Source organism: Salvelinus fontinalis, chromosome 3 (assembly GCF_029448725.1).
Source record: "Salvelinus fontinalis isolate EN_2023a chromosome 3, ASM2944872v1, whole genome shotgun sequence".
Taxonomy (NCBI): Eukaryota; Metazoa; Chordata; class Actinopteri; order Salmoniformes; family Salmonidae; genus Salvelinus; species Salvelinus fontinalis.
Window position 1 is genome coordinate 53733055 of NC_074667.1, and position 25283 is coordinate 53758337.

Genomic DNA, 25283 nt, shown 5'->3' on the forward strand with positions numbered 1-25283 from the left:
TTGGTTGGCCTGGGTAGAGCATAGCTCTCTCTCAGAGCGGAGCCCCTCACAGAGACCGCCCAGGCTGGCTTGGTGCCGGCTCATCCAGCCCCAGAGCCCTGCCTGCCTGCTCCCCATCCTGCACCATAATTACACCTTCCACTGGAAGGGCTGCTGAGAAAGGAACTGGGATACGCTGGGTGTAATACATGGGACACGCCCATTAATGCCTTGGCATTAAGCAAACCCAGCTGTGTCAACAGGGATCCAACATGGGAACAGGTAAGAGACATAGTAATGAAACTGGCAGAGGAAAACACACAAGAATATATTTTAACTTTTTTTGTTGCCAAAACTGTAACTTTAGGTATCATATTTGGAATCACAGTCATGGTTATTTCAATCACACCCTAAATGAGGAATGCCACAATCTTATCACCATAATCCAGATACTATCACACCCACGTTGATAACAACTTTCCCTCCCTTTACCCTGGCCAAGAACACAAGCTTTTTGTTGCCATATTTACAGTTTGGTGGATTATTAACCAGAGTGGGGCTGGTTGTTCAGTTAGACCATAAGGAGAAACAAGTCACAGAAGGCCAACCTACCTTCCGAGGTTTCAACTTGTCCTGTAAATCGTACTGTCCAATGCCTTTATAGCTGACTCCCAGCCACCACGGCAGGCCCTGTTTGTCCTGTTGGGAAGGCAAGGCACACCAGTCATTAGGAGCAGCTTAAGTGGTACATTTTTAAAAGAAGAACGGGCCATTACTGTGGCAATTACCCCATTAGGCTAGCAGCACTAGCATCACAAGGAGAGATCAAATGCACTGAAGCAGCCCTAAAAAGCCACAGACCGAGTCATTTTAACAGCAGCGTTTGATGTGCTCAGACACCCTGCTTTAATGAGTGAGGTATGAGAGCGGGGCTGGTGGGGTTGAGGCTTTGGGAGTGAGAGAGTTGCTGAGAGAAGGATCACTCAATCATTAGTTAACTAAGCACTGAGCCTGAGAAAACAGCCAGCTAAGGTCCCTGTCCAGACTCCAGAGGGAAAACGGCTGTATTTCTATCTGAACACACTACTTTGTCACGTTCCTGACCTTATTTGCCTTTGTTTTACTTTGTTTAGTTGGTCAGGACGTGAGCTGGGTGGGTAGTCTATGTTATGTTGTTCTATGTTTAGGTTCATTGGTAATTAGCCTTATATGGTTCTCAATCAGGGACAGGTGTTTGACGTTTCCTCTGATTGAGAACCATATAAAGGTAGGCTGTTCACATTGTTTGTTTTGTGGGTGATTGTCTTCCGTGTCTGTGTATGTCGCACCACACGGGACTGTTTCGTTGTCGTTCGTGTATGTAGTCTGTTCCTGTTTGTGCGTTCTTCGTGTTATTATGCAAGTTCCATGTTCTGGTCTGTCTACGTCGTTTTGTTATTTTGGCAATCATTTCAAGTGTTCATCGTGTTTCGTCTTGTTATAATAAATCATTATGGATTCAACCTACGCTGCATTTTGGCCCGACCCTTACTCCTCCTCCTCGTCCGATGAAAACAAATGTACAGATGTTTGATGCTTCCTACTGTAAGATACAGGGTTGATTTCGTTCTTACCTTTACTGGATAATAATGAACTCCATATGTAGGGAGGGACTCCACTAAGGCCAAATACCTTCAAAACGGAGAGGGACACGTTAGCAGTAATTCAGGCAGTTACACTTCATCAACGTCTGTGAGGCGCTGCTCTACAGAAGTTTGAAAGGGGTTTAAGCTCCAGTCAGTCATTCACCAGACACAGTCATTTACAGTGGCGGAGCCATCGATTTCTTTACAGGGCCTTGGAGAATCAATTGATCAAGTCAAGGGCACAAATCATTCAGCCGTGTGTAAACGACCTCACTAGGCTAAGCCCTCCCAGGCAAAACAGAGGGGACCTCTGTCACACACTGCTGGCTGCCCACAGCATAGTAAAAGTTTGCTGTCCTCTAATTAATGACACATTCTGGCAGTGTGACAGCAACCCCGTTCAAACAAAAACACAGGAGTAGACGCTACAGAGGACTGCAGAGTGTGTTGGACTGATGAACGTGCTGAACTAGAGGTACACAGCAGCTCATTTCCTCCATGCACTTGACCCAGATTAACATAAAAAGGCCCATTTATTACATGACTTACTGCACAATTGCTTGCCCTCTGCTGAGGCCCTTCAGGTTCTCATAGTGCTCGATCACTCGGTCTTCACTGTAATAGAGAAAAATAAAAGCCGAAATGAATAAGCCATTACTGATTGTAACATATCCCCAAACAGAGACAAGTGGTGAGACAGTCCTTCCCTGACACACATTGTTCCTGTTCATGGAGAGAATTCTGTCTGGCCTACTGGCCTGACCATGTTTCTCATCTCCTCTCAGCTCACACACACGACCCATCTGCTCACACACACACAGCACTGTAATTCCAATCTGCCCATGAATCCATACAGCTGCTGTTCATCAGTGGGCTGGGCTGCAGCCACAGATGAATGCTGAGGCAGAAGAACAAGATGCAGCAGCATGCACTCAGACAGACACAGGAGCTGTTAACCAGCGGCTGGTCTGGCCGTCTCGTTCTCTCTCCCTCCTGTCTAGCCCAGCTCCCATGAGGACATGATGAAGTCAGCACCACCCTGGCTGTTCATGATGTAGCCAGACGTAATTAACACAGAGCACTAATTAATACAGCCCATCGGAGATAAACAGCCTGGCAGGACTCTGGGTGTACCTCCACCTCGCTGCCCACACCAGCTCATCTGCATGGGAAAATAAGTGCTTTGTGCATCCAGGTGTTAGCTACAATTAAAAAGCCATTTGATGGGGATAGGGACGGGGTGAGGGGAGGATTGGTATTGACAGGACTGCGGTCTGATATCTATGGGACTGTGTGTAATCCACTTGGATTAATACCCCTTGTGCATTTGTGGTTAAAGTGTTGTTAATGTGGCACTGCTTACCAGTATACCAGGGAGGGGTGCTCCCTCAGGATTCTAGTGGGTAAAACCGGGAGCTTGTTCAGGTCCGACCTGGAGCTTTCAACACTGTAAATACAGAAGGATTGAGACATAATGATCAACTGAATTAATTCACAAGAACAGTAACAGTTGTATCTTAAAAAGGCTCATTTACATCTCCAATAGGGCCAGGGGGCATTTTAAGGCTCCATAATAATAACACTGCTGATTGATCAAAAGTTTTTTAAAACGCCGTTATTAGACTGTCATTACACTATTAGACTGTCATTACACTATTAGACTGTCATTACATTATTAGACTGTCATTACACTATTAGACTGTCATTACACTATTAGACTGTCATTACACTATTAGACTGTCATTACACTATTAGACTGTCATTACATTATTAGACTGTCATTACACTATTAGACTGTCATTACACTATTAGACTGTCATTACACTATTAGACTGTCATTACACTATTAGACTGTCATTACACTATTAGACTGTCATTACATTATTAGACTGTCATTACACTATTAGACTGTCATTACATTATTAGACTGTCATTACATTATTAGACTGTCATTACATTATTACTGTCATTACACTATTATACTGTCATTACACTATTAGACTGTCATTACATTATTAGACTGTCATTACATTATTAGACTGTCATTACATTATTAGACTGTCATTACATTATTAGACTGTCATTACACTATTATACTGTCATTACACTATTATACTGTCATTACACTATTAGACTGTCATTACATTATTAGACTGTCATTACACTATTTCTCTGAGTTCAATAAACCCCTATATCCAATAATAACCCCAAATGAGTTCTACAGAGCAGAACACAGGGGACAGAGATCATGTGAAATATCAACATTAAAATGTTATACAAATTGTCATTGATGCGTTTTACAGAACAGGTAAAGTCCCACGTCATATAGGAAGAAAGTGATAACCAAATCAAAATAAAAAGTGGTCATGTCTGGACATTTTTCATATTTCTATCTGGCAGGCTATTGATGCATTCCAACATGACTAGGCTTAATATCCACTTAGGTCTTGCCAAAGTGTCTCAATAGAAACAGATAAAAACCCTTTTAATTAACAGAGGAAATTGAAATATAGTTCTATCATGTCAAGGCGCAGTTACAGAATGGGATGGTAATTATGACTCACAAGAACATGTTTTTCAATGTTATCACATGTGCATTCTTTGAGGTGTGTGTGTACAGTACAGGCGTTGACCTCAATCTTTGCATGCCAGTGTAAAGAGTGAGAGATAGTCCTACCTTACGTCATTTACCATACAATTTCATAAACACACAATTAAGACCTAATTTAATCATAAATGCCACAGGTACCTCAAGTCTGGAGATGATCTAATACACAGCAATAGAAAAGTACCTCTCTGTATTAACTGTGTTGTATGTCACTGTCAAGGTCTGAGATAGTGAACTATGAGTCACTCCAACACATGATGGGGGAGCTTTTGCTCTACAATTACTGATCGACAAAGAGGGCTATGACTTGGCAGGCCAGAGCACTGGAGCCCGGAACAAAATCCATTCACCAGTTTTGGCAGCCCATGCAGTGTTGAAAGGTACTGTACAACTCACAGAGGAGAGCTTTTCAAAAATAGGACTTGGCCTCTCAGACAGGACTCAGACCAGTAGATTCTTCATATCTGTATCATGTTCTAAACTACTGGGACAACATAGTATACTTATGTTTTGGTATTTTTTCATTGAAACTATTTGATGTAATAACTACTAAAGAAAATCAACAAAAGAAACTACAAAGCATGAGCTGAACATTTTCAAATATGTCACTTGCAGTTTCTCAATGGTCTCCAAAGTGAAATGAAAAGAACTAAACAATCCTTAGAATGCAGAGGCCATAATGATCTAGTAATATGAACCTGCTCACTCAGTAGAAAGGTGAAACATTACAGAGAGAAAGCCACTTGAATCATTGTTCCCTAGCTAGCTGCCTCTCGGAGGTTCACTAGTCTCTGCTGCTATGGCAGCTAGTTCACTGCTGTGGAGTTGGATGGCATACATTTTATAGGGCGCTGAGGCTGGTGTTGTTAGGGTGATCTACTATGTAGCCACATTGCGCTGTCAGCAATCTGGAATTCATTACACGTCCTGTGACGTGGGCTGGGGGCAGCTCCTCCACCCTGCCAGCCAGCAAGGGTGTCGGCTAAACACTCATACAGTAGGTCAGCTATTTCAGTGGGCTGATAGTAAGTCCCTGTTAAGGAAATGCAAAGAAAGAGACCAGGAGATCCCCATTGCTGTGAAATTCCCAGTAAAAGCAGGTTGGGTCTACATTTGAGTGAGTAAATCGACAGTGTCAGGGGTGCTGTAGCCTTTAGGCATAATGGTTTATACTAATGAAGTTTAACTGGGATGTGACAGTCATCAGCTGAAAAGTATTACATGGTGATATTACACTGCATGTCATCTAGGCTACTACATTAACACTGCATAACATCAAAGGTAAAATGATAACCCTTAGGCTACATGTTGTTATTCCCCTATATGCACATGATCGCAATGAACATGCAAAGTCAATCCAAGGCTAGAAGCACAACAGGAAACTATAAAGTGATTGCTCAGCAGGGGGGCCGGCTTTGACTACAGAGAAATGACATCATAATGGTAAGTATTTGACGCCCGGCAGTCTACCGTGGGCCAGTGAAGACGGCACTCCTGAAGCTCATCCCTTTTAGAACAGGCAGTACATTGGAGGAGGGGGTTCTCCCTAACTCCTCCACATCTAATCTCAGAGCTGCAGGGACCTTTGCAATTTGTGTCTAGAGCTGAACATGTTTTATGAGAGGATTTACCAACATTCCTTATCCAAAAAGGTAGAAATTAAAACCATCACAGAGGAAAAATATGTATTAGTCTACTCTCTCCTGGGATATGTAGTTGGACAGGCTCCCATCCACACTGATTTCACAGACTTTGTTGGCAGGGTCTGTTTCATTGTGCTTTCAGACAGGACAAAGTGCAGCTGAAACATTAACTGACGAAGCTGCCTGACACCTCAGGGCTAAACAATCTGAAAACGCACCCTTAATATACTGCAACACAAGGCCGTGAAGGGCATCACTGGGCATCCTGAAAACTATACAATGAACTGAAGCTTGCCCGAGAAGTGGGCTTTAAAAAACAGGTGCTGCTGAAATTAGAGTTTTGCGAGTACAAAGATAAGACCTTGAGGTAGAAACAAACTGCATTTTAAGCATTAAATATCACAGTGTGCATTCACACAATACAATTTCTTACAGAGCAGAGCAAAGCTTTTGTGTTCAGATAGGGCTGTTGCCCAGCGGTCTCTAGGAGACCCAAGCTGGGGATAACATCCCACAGGTACAACCTGCTCAGTGCTCGTCCACTCTGACGGACAGGACAATATTTCCTGATTACCTCAGCCCTCTCTTTTCCACCTGATGACTAAAATAACAAACCTTATCACCAGGCCAAGCCTTTCAGTGCTTTATCTCTCCACCAAAACACATTAGGCTTTGTAAAAAAAAAATATATATATATATATATATATACACAGTTGAAGTCGGAAGTTTACATATACCTTAGCCAAATACATTTAAACTCAGTTTTTCACAATTCCTGACATTTAATCCTAGTTAAAAATTGCCTGTCTTAGGTCAGTTAGGATCACCACTTTATTTAAGAATGTGAAATGTCAGAATAATAGCAAAGAGAATGATTTATTTCAGCTTTTATTTATTTCATCACATTCCCAGTGGGTCAGAAGATTACATACACTCAATTAGTATTTGGTAGCATTGCCTTTATATTGTTTAACTTGGGTCAAATGTTTCAGGTAGCCTTCCACAAGCTTCCCACAATAAATTGGGTGAATTTTGGCCCAGTCCTCCTGACAGAGCTGGTGTAACTGAGTCAGGTCTGTAGGCCTGTTTGCTCGCACACGCTTTTTCAGTTCTGCCCACACATTTTCTATAGGATTGAGGACAGGGCTTTGTGATGGCCACTCCAATACCTTGACTTTGTTGTCCTTAAGCCATTTTGCCACTACTTTGGAAGTATGCTTGTGGTCATTGTCCATTTGGAAGACCCATTTGCGTCCAAGCTTTAACTTCCTGACTGATGTCTTGAGATGTAGCTTCAATGTATCCACATCATTTTCCTTCTCATGATGCCATTTTTCTGTGATGTGCACCAGTCCCTTCTGCAGCAAAGCACCCCCACAACATGATGCTGCCACCCCCGTGCTTCACGGTTGGGATGGTGTTCTTCGGCTTGCAAGCATCCCCCTTTTTCCTCCAAACATAACGATGGTCATTATGGCCAAACAGTTCTACTTTGTTTCATCAGACCAGAGGACATTTCTCCAAAAAGTACGATCTTTGTCCCCATGTGCAGTTGCAAACCATAGTCTGGCTTTTTCATGGCGGTTTCGGAGCAGTGGCTTCTTCCTTGCTGAGCGGCCTTTCAGGTTATGTTGATATAGGACTTGTTTTACTGTGGATATAGATACTTTTGTACCTGTTTCCTCCAGCATCTTCACAAGTTCCTTTGCTGTTGTTCTGGGATTGATATGCACTTTTCACACCAATGTACGTTCATCTCCAGGAGACAGAATCCATCTCCTTCCTGAGCGGTATGACGGCTGTGTGGTCCCATCGTGTTTATACTTGCGTACTATTGTTTGTACAGATGAACGTGGTAACTTCAGGCGTTTGGAAATTGCTCCCAAGGATGAACCAGACTTGTGGAGGTCTACAATTATTTTTCTGAGGTCCTGGCTGATTTCTTTGATTTTCCCATGATGTCAAGTAAAGAGGCACTGAGTTTGAATGTAGGTGTCACGTTCCTGACCTGTTTTCTGTTTAGTTTTGTGTGTTAGTTGGTCAGGACGTGAGTTTGGGTGGGCATTCTATGTTGTCTGTTTCTATGTTGGTTTAGGGTTGCCTGGTATGGCTCTCAATTGGAGGCAGGTGTTTGGCGTTCCTCTAATTGAGAGTCATATTTAGGTAGGCGGTTCACAGTGTTTGTTTGTGGGTGGTTGTCTCCTGTGTCCGTGTCAATGTTTGCACCATACGGGACTGTATACGGTTTGTTCATTTCATGTAGTCTGTTCCTGTTCATTTCGTTCGTCACGTTGTATGTAAGTTCGTCGTTCAGGACTGTCTACTTTCGTTTTGTTATTTTGTATCATTTTCAAGTATAGTTCGTTTTGTCTTGTTAAATAAATTCATCATGTCATTTCAACGCGCTGCACCTTGGTTCAATCCCTGCTCCTCCTCTTCTGATGAAGAGGAGGAGGATTATCGTTACAGAACCACCCACCCATCCAGAGCCAAGCAGCGGGGTAAACGGAGTAAGGGACAGCGCAAGAAGGAGGAATGGACTTGGGACGATGTATTGGACGGTAAAGGTTGCTACACATGGGAGGAGATCCTGGCTGGAAGGGATCGCCTCCCATGGGAACAGGTGGAGGCACTGAGGAGAGCAGAGGCTACTGGAGTAAAGAACCGGAGTTATGAGGGGACGCGTCTTGCACGGAAGCCCGAAAAGCCCGTGAGTAATTCCCTAAAATTTCTTGGGGGGGGGCTAAGGGGTTGTGGGCCAAGGGCAGGTAGGAGACCTGCGCCCACTTCCCAGGCTAACCGTGGAGAGCGGGAGTACGGGCAGACACCGTGTTACGCAGTAGAGCGCACGGTGTCTCCTGTACGTGTGCATAGCCCAGTGCGGGTTATTCCACCTCCCCGCACTGGTAGGGCTAGATTGGGCATTGAGCCAGGTGTCATGAGGCCGGCTCAACGCGTCTGGTCTCCAGTGCGTCTCCTCGGGCCGGCATACATGGCACCTGCCTTACGCATGGTTTCCCCGGTTCGCCTGCATAGCCCAGTGCGGGCTATTCCACCTCGCCGCACTGGCAGGGCGACCGGGAGCATTCAACCAGGTAAGGTTGGGCAGGCTCAATGCTCAAGAGAGCCAGTACGCCTGCACGGTCCGGTATTTCCAGCGGCACCTCCCCGCCCCAGCCTAGTACCTACAGTGCCTACATTACGCACTAGGCTACCAGTGCATTTCCAGAGCCCTGTTCCTCCTCCACGCACTCTCCCTGTAGTGCGTGCATCTAGCCCGGTGCCTCCAGTTCCGGCCCCACGCACTAAGCTACCAGTGCGTCTCCAGAGCCCTGTACACACTATATATTCTCCCCCTACTAATCCTGATGTGCTTGTCCTCAGCCCGGCGTCACCAGTGCCGGTACCACGCATCAGGGGTAGAGTAGGCTTTGAGGATACAGTGTGCCCTGTCCCTGCTCCCCGCACTAGTAGGAAGGTGCTTATCATTAGCACGGTGCCTCCAGTTCCGGCACCACGCACCAGGTCTACAGTGCGCCATATCCGGCCAGAGCCATCCGTCTCACCAGCGCCATCTGAGCCATCCGTCTCCCCAGCGCCATCTGAGCCATCCGTCTCCCCAGCGCCATCTGAGCCATCCGTCTCCCCAGCGCCATCTGAGCCATCCGTCTGCCAGGAGCCTGCAAAGCCGCCCGTCTGCCATGAGCCTGCAAAGCCGCCCGTCTGCCATGAGCCTACAGAGCCGTCAGCCAGACAGGAGCCGCTAGAGCCATCAGCCAGACAGGAGCCGCTAGAGCCGTCAGCCAGACAGGATCTGCCAGAGCCGCCAACCAGACAGGATCTGCCAGAGCCGCCAACCAGACAGGATCTGCCAGAGCCGCCAACCAGACAGGATCTGCCAGAGCCGCCAACCAGACAGGATCTGCCAGAGCCGCCAGCGAGCCATGAGCAGCCAGAGCCGTCAGAGCGCCATGAGCAGCCAGAGCCGTCAAAGAGCCATGTGCAGCCAGAGCCGTCAGTGAGCCATGAGCAGCCAGAGCCGTCAGAGAGCCATGAGCAGCCAGAGCCGTCAGAGCGCCATGAGCGTCGTGAGCCGTCAGCCTGCCATGAGCGTCGAGAGCCGTCAGCCTGCCATGAGCGTCGAGAGCCGTCAGCCTGCCATGAGCGTCGAGAGCCGTCAGCCTGCCATGAGCGTCGAGAGCCGTCAGCCTGCCATGAGCGTCGAGAGCCGTCAGCCTGCCATGAGCGTCGAGAGCCGTCAGCCTGCCATGAGCGTCGAGAGCCGTCAGCCAGCCATGAGCATCGAGAGTCGTCAGTCAGCCATGAGCTGCCCTTCAGCCTGAAAAGGCTGGATACCCAGAACTGCCCATCAGTCCAGAGCTGTCTCTCTGTCCGGAGCTGCCTTTCAGTCCGGAGTTGCCCCTCTATCCTAATCTCCCTCTCTATCTTCATCTATCTCTATAGTCTTATCTATCCCTCTATCTTGATTTATCTCTCTGTCCTGGTGTTATCTTTATTTAATATATTATTAAGAGAATTGTGTGGGGGAAGAAAGAGGGTGGACATTCTTTGTGGGAGGAAGTTAGGATGGATTATGGTGGGGTGGGAACCGCGCCCGGAGCCTGAGCCACCACCGTGGTTAGATGCCCACCCAGACCCTCCCCTAGACTTTGTGCTGGTGCGTCCGGAGTTCGCACCTTGTGGGGGGGGTACTGTCACGTTCCTGACCTGTTTTCTGTTTAGTTTTGTGTGTTAGTTGGTCAGGACGTGAGTTTGGGTGGGCATTCTATGTTGTCTGTTTCTATGTTGGTTTAGGGTTGCCTGGTATGGCTCTCAATTGGAGGCAGGTGTTTGGCGTTCCTCTAATTGAGAGTCATATTTAGGTAGGCGGTTCACAGTGTTTGTTTGTGGGTGGTTGTCTCCTGTGTCCGTGTCAATGTTTGCACCATACGGGACTGTATACGGTTTGTTCATTTCATGTAGTCTGTTCCTGTTCATTTCGTTCGTCACGTTGTATGTAAGTTCGTCGTTCAGGACTGTCTACTTTCGTTTTGTTATTTTGTATCATTTTCAAGTATAGTTCGTTTTGTCTTGTTAAATAAATTCATCATGTCATTTCAACGCGCTGCACCTTGGTTCAATCCCTGCTCCTCCTCTTCTGATGAAGAGGAGGAGGATTATCGTTACAGTAGGCCTTGAAATACATCCACACGTACCCCTCCAATTGACTCAAATGATGTCAATTAGCCTATCAAAAGCTTCTAAAGCCATGACATCATTTTCTGAAATTTTCCAAGCTGTTTAAAGGCACATTCAACTTAGTGTATGTAAACTTCTGACCCACTGGAATTGTGATACAGTGAATGATAAGTGAAATAATCTGTCCGTAAACAATTGTTGGAAAAATTTATTGTGTCATGCACAAAGTAGATGTCCTAACCGACTTGCCAAAACTATAGTTTGTTAACAAGAAATTTGTGGAGTTGTTGAAAAACAAGTTAATGACTCCAACCTAAGTGTATGTAAACGTCCGACTTCAAATGTATATGTATGTGTGTATACATATATATATTTATATTTCTGGGGGAGATGTATGATTGTTATCTGTATCTTGTGCAGTCAACAACAATCTAATCCAAGACATATTTAGACTGAACAAGAGGGGGAAAGGAAATTCAATAGCCAAGACACAAAGTCAAACAGAAAGCAATTGAGGTCAGGTTTGCCAGAGTATAGAGCCTATAGCTTTTGGCCACTGAGGAATGGAGTTGAAAACAATAAAACACTGACTAGGAAAACCGGATCTAGATACATCACGTTGTATGTTCCAAAGATGCCTTTATCGTTGAGTAATACATAATTATTTAATATATAAACAGTCACAGGTAAAGCAGATATGTACAGTGGTTCGTCCTTTAAAAAGTTGCAGCGTCCAGCAGCACAGCTTGCGGGGTACAGCAGAATTCTATGGCACTTTATTTAAAACCACTGGTACCATTTATGCTAGTTAGTGCTATTTTGACCACCAGAGGGCATCTTTGAGAAGCATTTGATAGCCTTCAATAGTGGCTGTAATAGAGAATTTAACCCCCTTTTTTTGTAAGAACATAATATATGGGACTGATTAATTTCTTTTGGACAGGGGGCCAGTATTGAGTAGCTTGGATAAAAAGGTGCCCAGAGTAAACTGCCTGCTACTCAGTCCTAAAAGCTAGAATATGCATATCATTAGTAGATTTGGATAAAAAACACTCTGAAGTTTCTAAAACTGTTTGAATGATGTCTGTGAGTATAACAGAACTCATATGGCAGGCGAAAACCTGAGAAGAAATCCAACCAGGAAGTGGGAAATCTGAGGTTTGTAGGTTTTCAACTCTTTGCCTATCCAAGATCCAGTGGAAAGGGGGTCATATTGCACTTCCTACGGCTTCCACTAGATGTCAACAGTCTTTAGAACCTTGTTTGATGCTTCTACTGTGAAGGAGGAGGGAATGGGAGCTGAATGAGTCAGAGGTCTGGCAGAGTGCCATGAGTTGACCACGCGCGTTCACGTGAGAGTTAGCTTGCGTTCCATTGCATTTCTACGGACAAAGGAATTCTCCGGTTGAAACATTATTGAAGATTTATGATAAAAACATCCAAAAGATTGATTCTATACATAGTTTGACATGTTTCTACGGACTATAACGGAACTTTTTGACTTTTCGTCTGCTCGCGCCTCATGAATTTGGATTACTGGGCTAAACGTGCGAACAAAAAGGAGGTATTTGGACATAAATGATGGACTTTATCGAACAAATCAAACATTTATTGTGGAACTGGGATTCCTGGGAGTGCATTCTGATGAAGATCATCAAAGGTAAGTGAATATTTATTATGCTATTTCTGACTTTGTTGACTCCACAACATGGCGGATATCTGTATGGCTTGCTTTGTTGTCTGAGCACTGTACTCAGATTATTGCATGGTGTGCTTTTTCGGTAAAGCTTTTTTGAAATCTGACACAGCAGTTGCATTAAGGAGAAGTGGATCTAAAATTCCATGCATAACACTAGTATCTTTTAGTAATGTTTATTATGAGTATTTCTGTAAATTGATGTGGCTCTCTGCAAAATCACCGGATGTTTTGGAACTACTGAACGTAACGCGCCAATGTAAACTGAGATTTTTGGATATAAATATGAACTTTATCGAACAAAACATACATGTATTGTGTAACATGAAGTCCTATGAGTGTAATCTGATGAAGATCATCAAAGGTTAGTGATTAATTTTATCTCTATTTCTGCTTTTTGTGACTCCTCTCTTTGGCTGGAAAAATGGCTGTGTTTTTCTGTGACTAGGTGCAGACTTAACATAATCGTTTCGTGTGCTTTCGTCGTAAAGCCTTTTTGAAATCGGACACTGTGGCTGGATTTACAACAAGTTCATCTTTAAAATGGTGTGAAATACTTGTATGTTTGAGGAATTTTAATTAAGGGATTTCTGTTGTTTTGAATTTGGTGCCCTGCACTTTCACTGGCTGTTGTTTAGGTGGGACGCTACCGTCCCGAATATCCCAGAGAGGTTAAGAAATTTGGCTTAATTAATTTGATTCATATTATGGTGTTTCTATTCCCAAAAAAAACTAAAAACCCTCTGGGTTTCCATTAGGATGGAACGGAAAATATGGCGCTGTACAACGTGACAGTCGGGAGTAGGCTACAGTGCTGGGCTATTTAGCTAAAGAATCCCCATGTTGTGCAGGCACGTGGGAGACCGGGGTTCAATTCCCTGATGGGGAGGAAGGAGTAGGCTGTCCTTGTAAATAATCATTTTTGTTAACTGACTTGCCTAGTTAAATAAAGGTTACACTTAGCGCATAACATTTCTACACCATAATTTTAGTCTAACCAATACCCAAACGGAGATTCAGTCAAAAAAAAAATCTAATTGATTTATCAAGACCAGTCCCCATGCTTGTCTCAGAGCAGCACGAAACGGTGCTAAAATAGTTGAAGGCTATTGCTTTTAACTTCAATATGCTCTTTAAATAAGACCTACACCACTTTTAACAGCACATTACTCAACACTAGTGAGACTCATGTCGCCTACGGTAGGCCTACAGTACATCGGAAAATATGTACGAAAAATAATAATAATTACATATAGAGGATTGGAGGATTCTAAATTAAACCATAAGCCGCCTCATGGGTCTCCCGGTGCTGGCCGGCATGGGTATCTGTAGCAATGCATTTTGCATTGCAGTGACTTAGACAGCTGCACCACTGGGGAGGCCACATCCACAAAGTATCAAAATACAGAGAGGTGTTGGTAAAGGTATATTGTCTTGAAAATAGCTCATAAATGGGCTATTATAATACTGTACACGGTGTCCAGGTCAGGATAACCAAAACATGTATTTATTAAAGACCATCAGAAAGAATGTTGGTACTTATTATTTTGATCCGAAGCCATGAATGAGTGAGTCACTCAGCTTTATGTACGTAGGTGCCGAGGCTATATGACTGTGCCATCAACTTGATAACATATAACGATATTTTGGAGGTTATGAAAGTCAGCGATTGTAATCTGAATAAAGGCTGAAATAATATTTGTAAAGGCCAAAACATTTATTTCTGTTTTTAGAGGGAGAGAAACGCTGGGCAAATTGTGCGCCACCCTATGGGACTCCCAATCATGGTTGGATGTGAGACATAATAATAATAATACTTAACTTAGAACCTAACTTAGAATTACATTTGACAACAGAATTCTCCCCCTATCCTCCATCTAGGCAAGTCTATTATCCAGCTACCTGCTAGAACGTTTCCCTAGTCAGCGCAATTATTAGTGCAATACCCCTTAAATTGTTGCTCTGTGCTGCCCAGTGTGGTGGGTGGGGGGGTCCACCCCCCTTTCCTAGGTCTGGGCTAGGTCTGTCTTCTGTGCGTGGCTCTGCGGCCCATCCCGTGCCCCTTCCCTCGTGCCTTGAACCTTGCGCGCTTTCTGTGGATACAGCTGAGAACTGCAAGGTAATCAATCCCATTGTGCTCCACTCGGGAGCCATGACCAATATATATTGTCCTGCTAATAACAGGGTTAATAGTATATATGTGAGAATATTCAAGGGGCTTTTATATCATTCTAAATTAATAATAATCGCTTCGTTTAAAAAAAGAACAATATTTTGGAGATGATAATGTAAAATGAGCGAGAAAAAGGCCATTCTTGAACATGGGGTGAGACATTGTAACTCATTTGTAATTATAGCCAGTTTGTTATTCAGAAATATTCATTTCTGTTTTTAGAGGGAGAGAAACCAAAAACCTACAGTCATCTCATGGGTCTCCCAGTTGAGGACAGCACAGGTATAGAACCTGCATCTGTAGCAACACAGCTTGCACTGCTATGCAGTGTCTTAGACCTTTACGCCATTCAGGTGCTGTAAAATGTGACCGGTCGGGAGTGGCCTACAGTACTACAGTAAGAGGAAAATAATCCTAACAAAATAAAATAAAAACCTTAGTGTAACAACAGTTTTAGTAAGTAATACTGAAGTCGTGCACAATTATCAGTTTCTATTTAGGTTTATGTCGTCCATTCCTTATCCGTTAGAGACACAGTAGGACCCAAAAGCATAATCAGTGCTCTAACTCCCCCTTGCACTGGTCTGGAGCAATGAAGTGGTGACGCAGGGTACCGTACTAAACCACAAATTACCTCCAAGTACTGCAGCATAATCGCAAAACTTTTAGTGGAGCAACCACTGTAGAGATTTTGAATATCAGATTCCAGCTCAGTTCAATGTCAAAAGAACAACATCAAGGCCCTCATTTAATTATAATTTAACTAGGCAAGTCAGTTAGGAACAAATTCTAATTTACAATGACAACCTACCCCGGACAACACTGGGACAATTGTGCACCGCCCTATGGGACTCACAATCACAGATGAGTGTGATACAGACTGGAATCGAACCAGGGACGGTAGTGACGGCTCTTGCGCTAACATGCAGTGCCTTAGACCGCTGCACCACTCGGGAGCCCACTAAAATAAAAAAGAAGATAAACTAAGATTAAAAAACAAAAAACGAGCCAACGTGATTAAAACCTCTTTAGGATCTTAACCCTTTTTTTCAATTTTCGCCTAAATTAACATACCCAAATCTAACTTCCTGTATCTCAGGCCCTGAAGCAAGGATATGCATATTTTTGGTACCATTTGAAAGGAAACTAGAGGTCGACCGATTAATTGGCATGGCCGATTAATTCGGGCCGATTTCAAGTTTTCATAACAATCGGTAATCTGCATTTTTGGACGCCAAATACATTGTACTCCACGAGGACTAACCACCTGTTACGCGAGTGCAGCAAGGAGCCAAGGTAAATTGCTAGCTAGCATTAAACTTATCTTAGAAAAAACAATCAATCTTAACATAATCACTAGTTAACTACACATGGTTGATGAAATTACTAGTTTAACTAGCTTGTCCTGCGTTGTATATAATCAATGCAGTGCCTGTTCATTTATCATCGAATCACAGCCTACTTCGCCAAACGGGTGATGATTTAACAAGCGCATTTGCGAAAAAAGCACTGTCATTGCACCAACGTACCTTACCATAAACATCAATGCCTTTCTTAAAATCAATACACAAGTATATTAAACCTGCATATTTAGTTAAAATAAATTAATATTAGCAGGCAATATTAACTAGGGAAATTGTGTCACTTCTCTTGCGTTCTGTGCAAGCAGAGTCAGGGTATATGCAGCAGTTTGAGCAGCCTGGCTCGTTGCGAACTGTGTGAAGACCATTTCTTCCTAACAAAGACCGTCATTAATTTCCCAGAATTTTACATAATTATGAGATAACATTGAAAGTTGTGCAATGTAACAGCAATATTTAGACTTATGGATGCCACCCGTTCGAGAAAATACGGAACAGTTCCGTATTTCCCTGAAAGAAAAAACGTTTAGTTTGCGAAATGACAGTTTCCTGATTTTACCATATTAATGACCAAAGGCTCGTATTTCTGTGTGTTATACTATAATTAAGTCTATGATTTGATATTTGATAGAGCAGTCTGACTGAGCGGTGGTAGGCAGCAGCAGGTTCGTAAGCATTCATTCAAACAGCACTTTCCTGAGTTTGCCAGCAGCTCTTCGCAATGCTTGAAGCACAGCGCTGTTTATGACTCAAGCCTATCAACTCCCGAGATTAGGCTGGCAATACTATAGTGCCTATAAGAACATCCAATAGTCAAAGGTATATGAAATACAAATCGTATAGAGAGAAATAGTCCTATAATTCCTATAATAACTTCAACCTAAAACTTCTTAATGGGAAATATTGAAGACTCATGTTAAAAGGAACCACCAGCTTTCATATGTTTTCATGTTCTGAGCACGGAACTTAAACGTTAGCTTTTTTACATGGCACATATTGCACTTTTACTTTCTTCTCCAACACTGTGTTTTTGCATTATTTAAACCAAATTGAACATGTTTCATTATTTATTTTAGACTAAATAGATTTTATTCATGTATTAAGTTAAAAGAAAGGTGTTCATTGTTCATTCAGTATTGTTGTAAATGTCATTATATATATTTAAATCATCCGATTAATCAGTATCAGCTATTTTTGGTCCTCCAATAATCGGTATCGGCGTTGAAAAATCATAATTGGTCGACCTCTAAAGGAAACACGTCGAAGTTTGTGGAAAAGTGAAAAAAATGTAGGAGAATATAACACAATAGATCTGGTAAAAGATAATACAAAAAAAAGATATATATATATTGTATTTTTTTTGTACCGTCATCTTTGAAATGCAAGAGAAAGGCCATCATGTATTATTCCAGACCAGCTGCGATTTAGATTTTGGCCACTAGATGGCAGCAGTGTATGTGCAAAGTTTTAGACTGATCCAATGAACCATTGCATTTCCGTTCTACCCAAATGACTACCCAAATGTGCCTAATTGGTTTATTAATACATTTTCATTTACAAATCTGTGCACTCTCCTCAAACAATAACATGGTAAACTTTCACTGTAATAGCTACTGTAAATTGGACAGTTAGATTAACAGTAGTTAGATTAACAGCAGTTAGATTAACAAGAATTTAAGCTTTCTGCCAATATCAGATATGTCTATGTCCTGGGAACCTCATGCTAATCGCATTAGCCTACGTTAGCTCAACGTCCCGCAGGGGACCCACCGACCCTGAAGAAGCTTTTAAGGTCATTCCACCTCAGAAAGCATAAGAAATAGGATTTCGACACCTCCCATTTCAGATTGTTCTGAAAATGATAATGTAGTTAGAAACATATAAGATTAGCATTCCTGAAACATTATTTTGTTGAAATATGGGACTATTCAAGGAGAGTTGGGTTGAAGCATTAGGTTGCTAAGAGAAGAACAAACCTAATTGCTTTCATGGAGGACTGGCTTGACCACACTATTTATTTTCATCATGAGCAAAGCTATCAGGTTTCTACCAAAAGTTGCAAAGAAAACGTTGAGTCCTATTTATTAAACACAAGATATCAGCATAATGGATAAAAGGATGTGGTGGCAGTAGCAGGAACAGTGGCATCTAGTGGGCAGAACTTGGTACTTTCACACTAATTTATGGTAGCACACCTGCAGCTTCCCAGGAGTGAAGTTGGGGACATCTGTACTTCCTTGCTGTAGTGGCTAAAGAATGTAAGTGACTTCAATGACTAATTTCTTTGTACAGGGGAAGAAAACCGTCACCAGATTTACAGGGAATACATTACAAAGGTTGAAGAAGCAACCTTTGCTCTTTCCTCTGGTCTAAACAAAGATCCCAATGCCCCAGGGCAGTGATTGGGGACACTGCTCTGTGTAGGGTGCCGTCTTTTGGATGGGACGTTAAACGGGTGTCCTGACTCTCTGAGGTCATTAAAGATTCCATGGCACTTATCGTAAGAGTAGGGGTGTTAACCCCGGTGTCCTGGCTAAATTCCCAATCTGGCCCTCAACCATCACGGTCACCTAATAATCCCCAGTTTACAATTGGCTCACTCATCCCCCTCCTCTCCCCTGTAACTATTCCCCAGGTCGTTGCTACAAATGAGAACGTGTTCTCAGTCAACTTACCTGGTAAAATAACGGATAAATAAAAAATACCCCAAGCAGCAGCTCCATACTACTTGTCAGACAGAGAGCTGATACTTTATGCATTAGGTACTACATTTATTGAAGATTATAAGAATCCTATGAATTAAAATGGCCAATTTGGGTGACATCAATTTGCTTAATTTCTCAGAGAGCAAATGATATTTCAACAAAATAATGTTTCAGGAATGCTAATCTTATGGGTTTCTAACTACAGAAACAATTTGAGATGGTGGGTGACATGGCTTGCTGAATTGAATTGGAATGACCCTGAAACTTTCACAAAAACATCTTTAATGAGTTAGCCCCAGTAAGCTGAAGCAATTGTTATGATATTTAACAAAATATGTATGCAGATTAGTGATAATTTTGATCTAATAATAATAATAATCTATTAGTGTTGACATGAGTGACTAACCTTGTGTAGTCTCCTTTGGCCTCCTGGGAAACAAAAGAGTACCGTTACAAGTTAGAATAATTAATATGCATCAAGTACTAGCCTGGAGGACTTATTAAAACATTATCAACACGTCATCAAATCAAATTGTATTGGTCACATACGCTTGGTTAGCAGATGTTAATGCGAGTGTAGCGAAATGCTTGTTAATAAGTCATTAATAAGTTTTCAACGATATTTAGGACTACGGTAACACTTTTCAATCTTACTCAGTTTTGAATTCGTATTTACAGCAAAACATCTTATTGTACACTATAAGAAGTACAATGATTTCAATATTGAAGTAAAAACGTAGCTGTACATCACTCACAAGACGATTCCTGAAATGAATTTATTTTAACAGCGTGCATGACAGTGTTGATTCAGTTTATATTCAAATCCCTGATGAATTACAAATCATACAAGCTACAAAAATGCACTTACCTGCAAAGCATATGCAGCTAATTTGAAAACATTTTCACTCTCCACTTCGATGATCTCCTGCCGTTAAAAAATTTGAAAATGTGTTATAGTGTAAAAAAAAAAACAAAGGTACCACGTTCTAACAGTAGCACTTGACTTAAGATAAATATCATTCCCACCAGTATGTACCTCAACGCCACAGTTACCGTCTGAACCAATGTCAATGAAAAACGGTTGTACGTATTTAAGGTTGATTCGGAATCTTAAAAGTTATTCATATTCTTCATCGACGTTCGAAACTAAATATTGTTGCGTAGACTACATAATAACATGGAACGACAAAGTACATACAATAGCTACACAAAGCCTCTATTACCACAGTTATTTATAATTTTAACAACCTAATCATCAAAATGGTACATTCTACGAGCAAGTTCACGTTCCTCCAGTGTTGAAAAAAAAAATCGTCTTGGGCACTGAGCTATATGGTCCTGGAGCGTATTCATTACGCCAATTCTGTCTCAAACCATTTCCTAAACGGAAGCAAACGGGACGAAACGAGGAGATACCTACCTGAATTTGTCCAACAGAATCTCTCGTTTTGCTCTGTTTGCTTCCGTTTAAGAAACACCCCTGGGATCCAAAACGGAAACAAACAGAGCAAAACAAGAGTTTATATTGGATAAATTCAGGTAGGTACATCGCCGTTTTTCAACAGAATCAGCTAAATGAATGCACCCCTGGCAAGTTGTCAGCATTGTATCTAAGATGGTGGATAAATTAAGATAATTCACTCAGGTCGTTTACCATAGAAGAAAATGGTTAGTTCCTGTCTACCTAACCGGGTGTGTCTCCCATAGACACCAATGCAATAGCAGCTGGGTCTGGTCTACTTAGTTCTTACGCTGCGTTCAAAACAAAACAACTGGGAACATGGAAAAATACGAGGTCAAATCATAACGTTAGTGATCACAGTAACTCTGTGTTGTTGTTTTTGTCGAACTGCTTTGCTTTATCTTGGCCAGGTCGCAGTTGTAAGTGTGAACTTATTCTCAACTGGCCTACCTGGCTAAATAAAGGTGAAATAAAAAATAAATAAAAATATCAGGTCGGAAAGTTGGAAATATAGAAAGACGCCTGAGTTCCCGAGTTGCAGTGACCGTTCAAATAGATATTTCCCAGTCAGAGCTTGTTTTTTTTCAGAGTTCCCAGTTGTTTTGAATGCACTGAAGTTGGAAGTCTGCGATTTCCTACTTCCCAGTTGTGTTGAAAGTGGCGATAGAGCCCCATAGTGGAGGTGTCATTGTAAAAGAAAGTATGTCCTGCTTCTCTCCTCTCTACCTAACTTGCCCTCGCAGTCCCTTCAGTTTCACTTAGGTCCCATTCGTTTGGCTGCTCAGCCTACCTTACCTACCTACCTCATAATGGTGTGCATGCATCGAAATAAACATGACAATAAGATTTCAAGTCATTCAGATTACCCCAATCATATAAACATCTTCAAATGGAAACAGCTGTGTGTGTGTGTGTGTGTGTGTGTGTGTGTGTGTGTGTGTGTGTGTGTGTGTGTGTGTGTGTGTGTGTGTGTGTGTGTGTGTGTGTGTGTGTGTGTGTGTGTGTGTGTGTGTGTGTGTGTGTGTGTGTGTGTGGTGGTGACTATCAAATCAAGAGTACAGTGATGGGCTTCAACATCATGTTCTAACCGGACTACAATCTAGTGGGCAGAACCAAACCAATCAACATTAAGTACAAGTACACTCAATTAGTAATTGGTAGCATTGCCTTGAAATTGTTTAACTTGAGTCAAACGTTTCGGGTAAACTTCTACAAGCTTCCCATTCCTCCTTACAGAGCTGGTGTATCTGAGTCAGGTTTGTAGGCCTCCTTGCTCGCACACGCTTTTTCAGTTCTGCCCACACATTTTCATTTTCTATAGGATTGAGGTCAGGGCTTTGTAATGGCCACTCCAATACCTTGACTATGTTATCCTTAAGCCATTTTGCCACAACTTTGGAAGTATGCTTTGGGTCATTGTCCATCTGGAAGACCCATTTGCGACCATGGCCAAACAGTTCTATTTTTGTTTCATCAGGCCAGAGGACATTTCTCCAAAAAGTACGATCTTTGTCCCCATGTGCAGATGCAAACCGCAGTCTGGCTTTTTTTATGGCGGTTTTGGAGTAGTGGCTTCTTCCTTGCTGAGCGACCTTTCATGTTATGTCGATATAGGACTTGTTTTACTGTGGATGTAGATACTTTTGTACCTCTTTCCTCCAGCATCTTCACAAGGTCCTTTGATGTTGTTCTGGGATTGATTCACACTTTTCGCACCAAAGTACACACATCTCTAGGAGACAGAACGTGTCTCCTTCCTGACCGGTATGACGGCTGCGTGGTCCCATGGTGTTTATACTTGTGTACTATTGTTTGTACAGATGAACGTGGTACCTTAAGGCGTTTGGAAATTGCTCCCAAAGATGAACCAGACTTGCTGGTTAAGTGTGCCTTAAATTCTAAATAAATCACTGACAGTGTCACCAGCAAATCACCCCCACACCATCACACCATCACACCTCCTCCTCCATACTTCACGTTGGGAACCACACACACAGAGATCATCCGTTCACCTACTCTGTGTCTCACAAAGACATGGCGATTGGAATCAAAAATCTCACATTTGGACTCATCAGACCAAAGGACAGGTTTCCACCGGTTTAATGTCCATTGCTCGTGTTCCTTGGCCAAAGCAAGTCTCTTCTTCTTATTGGTGTCCTTTAGTAGTGGTTTATTTGCAGTAAAATCATGTCACGCCCTGACCATAGAGAGCCCTCGGGGTTCTCTATGGTGTTTTAGGTCAGGGCGTGACATGGGGGGTTCTAGGTATTGTGTTTCTATGTTGGTGGGTGTGTGAGTATGGTTCCCAATTGGAGGCAGCTGATTATCGTTGCCTCTAATTGGGAATCATACTTAGTGTGTCCTTTTGCCCACCTGCGATGTGGGATATTGTTACGTGTTAGTGCCTATGTGCACTACGTATTGCACGTTCATTATATCTTTGTTGTTTTTGGAAGTTTCACTATTAACAAAATGTGGAACTCTACTCACGCTGCGCCTTGGTCCAATTATTTCTACGACGGTCGTGACAATTCAACCATGAAGGCCTGATTCACGCAGTCTCCTCTGAACAGCTGATGTTGAAATATGTCTGTTACTTGAACTCTGTGAAGAATTTATTTGGGCTGCAATTTCTGAGGTTGGTAACTCTAATGAACTTATCCTCTGCAGCAGGGGTAACTCTGGGTCCTCCTTTCCCGTGGCTAATCCTCATGAGAACCAGTTTCAAATCAAATCAAGGTCCTGGATGGCAGGAGTGATGTACTGGGCCGTACGCATTACCCTCTGTCGTGCCTTGCGCTAGGAAGCCGAGCAGTTGCCATACCAGGCGGTGATGCAGTCAGGATGCTCTCAATGGTGGAGCTGTAGATATGCTTGAGGATCTGAGGACCTATGCCAAATATTTTCAGTTTCCTGAGCGGGAATAGGTGTTGTCATGCCCTCTTCACGACTGTCTTGGTGTGTTTGGACAACAATAGTTTGTTGGTGATGTGGACACCAAGGAACTTGAACCTCTCATCCTGCTCTACTACAGCCCCGTTGATGAGAATGGGGGCGTGCTCGGTCCTCCTTTTCCTGTAGTCCACAATCACCTCCTTTGTCTTGACCACGTTGAGGGAAAGGTTGTTATCCTTGCACCACACTGCCAGGTCTCTGACCTCCTCCCTATAGGCTGTCTCATCGTTGTCGGTGATCAGGCATACCACTGTTGTGTCGTCGGCAAACTTAATGATGGTGTTGGAGTCGTGCCTGGCCATGCAGTCATGAGTGAACAGGGAGTACAGGAAGGAACTGATCATGCACCCCAGTGTTGAGGATCAGTGTGGCAGATGTGTTGTTACCTACCCTTACCACCTAGGGGCGGCCCATCAGGAAGTCCGTGATCCAATTGCAGAGGGAGGTGTTTAGTCCCAGGGTCCTTAGCTTAGTGATGAGCTTTGAGGGCACTATGGTGTTGAACGCTGAGCTGTGGTCAATGAATAGCATTCTCATGTAGGTGCTCCTTTTATCCAAGTGGGAAAGGGCAGTGTAGAGTGCAATAGAGATTGCATCATCTGTGGATCTGTTGGGGCGGTATGCAAATTGGAGTGGGTCTACGGTTTCTGGGATAATGGTGTTGATGTGAGCCATGACCAGACTTTCAAAGCACTTCATGGCTACAGACGTGAGTGCTACGGGTCGGTAGTCATTTAGGCAGGTTACCTTGGTGTTCTTGGGCACAGGGACAATGGTGGTCTGCTTGAAACATGTTGGTATTACAGACTCGGTCAGGGACAGGTTGAAGATGTCAGTGAACACGCTTGCCAGTTGGTCAGCGCATGCTCAGAGTACACGTCCTGGTCATCCGCCCTGTGGCCTTGTGAATGTTGACCTGTTTAAAGGTCTTACTCACATCGGCTACGGAGAGCGTGATCACACAGTCATCCGGAACAGCTTAGCGCTTGATGGTTTTTGCGACTGCACTTTAAGAAACTTTCTAAGTTCTTAATTTTCCGGATTGACTGACATTCATATCTTAAGGTAATGATGGACTTTCGTTTCGCTTTGCTTATTTGAGATGTTCTTGCCATAATATGGACTTGGTCTTTTACCAAATAGGGCTATTTTCTGAATACCAACCCTACCTTGTCACAACACAACTGATTGGCTCAAACGCATTAAGGAAATAAATTCTACAAATTAACCTTTAACAAGGTACACCTGTTATTGAAATGCATTCCAGTTGACTACCTCATGAAACTGGTTGAGAGAATGCCAATAGTGTGCAAAGCTGTCCTCAAAGCAAAGGGTGGCTACTTTGAAGAATCTAAAATGTATTTAACAGCTTTTTGGTTACTACATGATTCCATATGTGTTATTTAATAGCTTTAATGTCTTCACTATTATTATACAATGTAGAAAATATTACAAACAAAGAAAAACCTTTGAATGAGTAGGTGTGTACAAACTTTTGACTGGTACTTTAGATGGGAGGCATTGAGGGGAGCTAACGGCTGGGACTAAAAACAAATAAAACAAATAAAAAAGATAACTAATGTAAAATATACTGTGTCAGTAAAATGTATATAGTAAGCTGGAAGTAGAAGCCTAAGTATTGTTGTCCATTCATTTTACTCCAATTGGGGGAGGGGAGGTAGGGTTAGGGGAAAATAATAAAGAGGGAAAATATATGTTTTAAATACAGTATATATTAAAAATATTGTTAATATTATTATTATATTAAAACTGATCCACCCCCTAAATAGCAGCAGCGTGTCACGCCCTGACCTTAGATAGCCTTTTTATTCTCTATTTTGGTTAGGTCAGGGTGTGACTTGGGTGGGTACTCTAGT

At 42.8% G+C, this 25283-nt stretch overlaps 1 protein-coding gene across 4 annotated transcripts in view; it reads right to left on the reverse strand.

Moving 5' to 3' along the window:
* LOC129851123 (FERM domain-containing protein 4B-like) overlaps window positions 1-25283 on the reverse strand; it is a 73360-nt gene that overhangs the window by 16708 nt on the left and 31369 nt on the right. For all 4 annotated transcript variants that reach the window (XM_055917415.1, XM_055917416.1, XM_055917414.1 and 1 more), the window contains exons 6-11: window positions 19858-19914; window positions 19396-19418; window positions 2968-3051; window positions 2154-2219; window positions 1593-1650; window positions 592-678 (exon numbers count right to left, since the gene is read on the reverse strand). In XM_055917415.1, the coding sequence (XP_055773390.1) occupies window positions 592-678; window positions 1593-1650; window positions 2154-2219; window positions 2968-3051; window positions 19396-19418; window positions 19858-19914 (375 nt within the window). The remainder of the gene's footprint in view (window positions 1-591; window positions 679-1592; window positions 1651-2153; window positions 2220-2967; window positions 3052-19395; window positions 19419-19857; window positions 19915-25283) is intronic.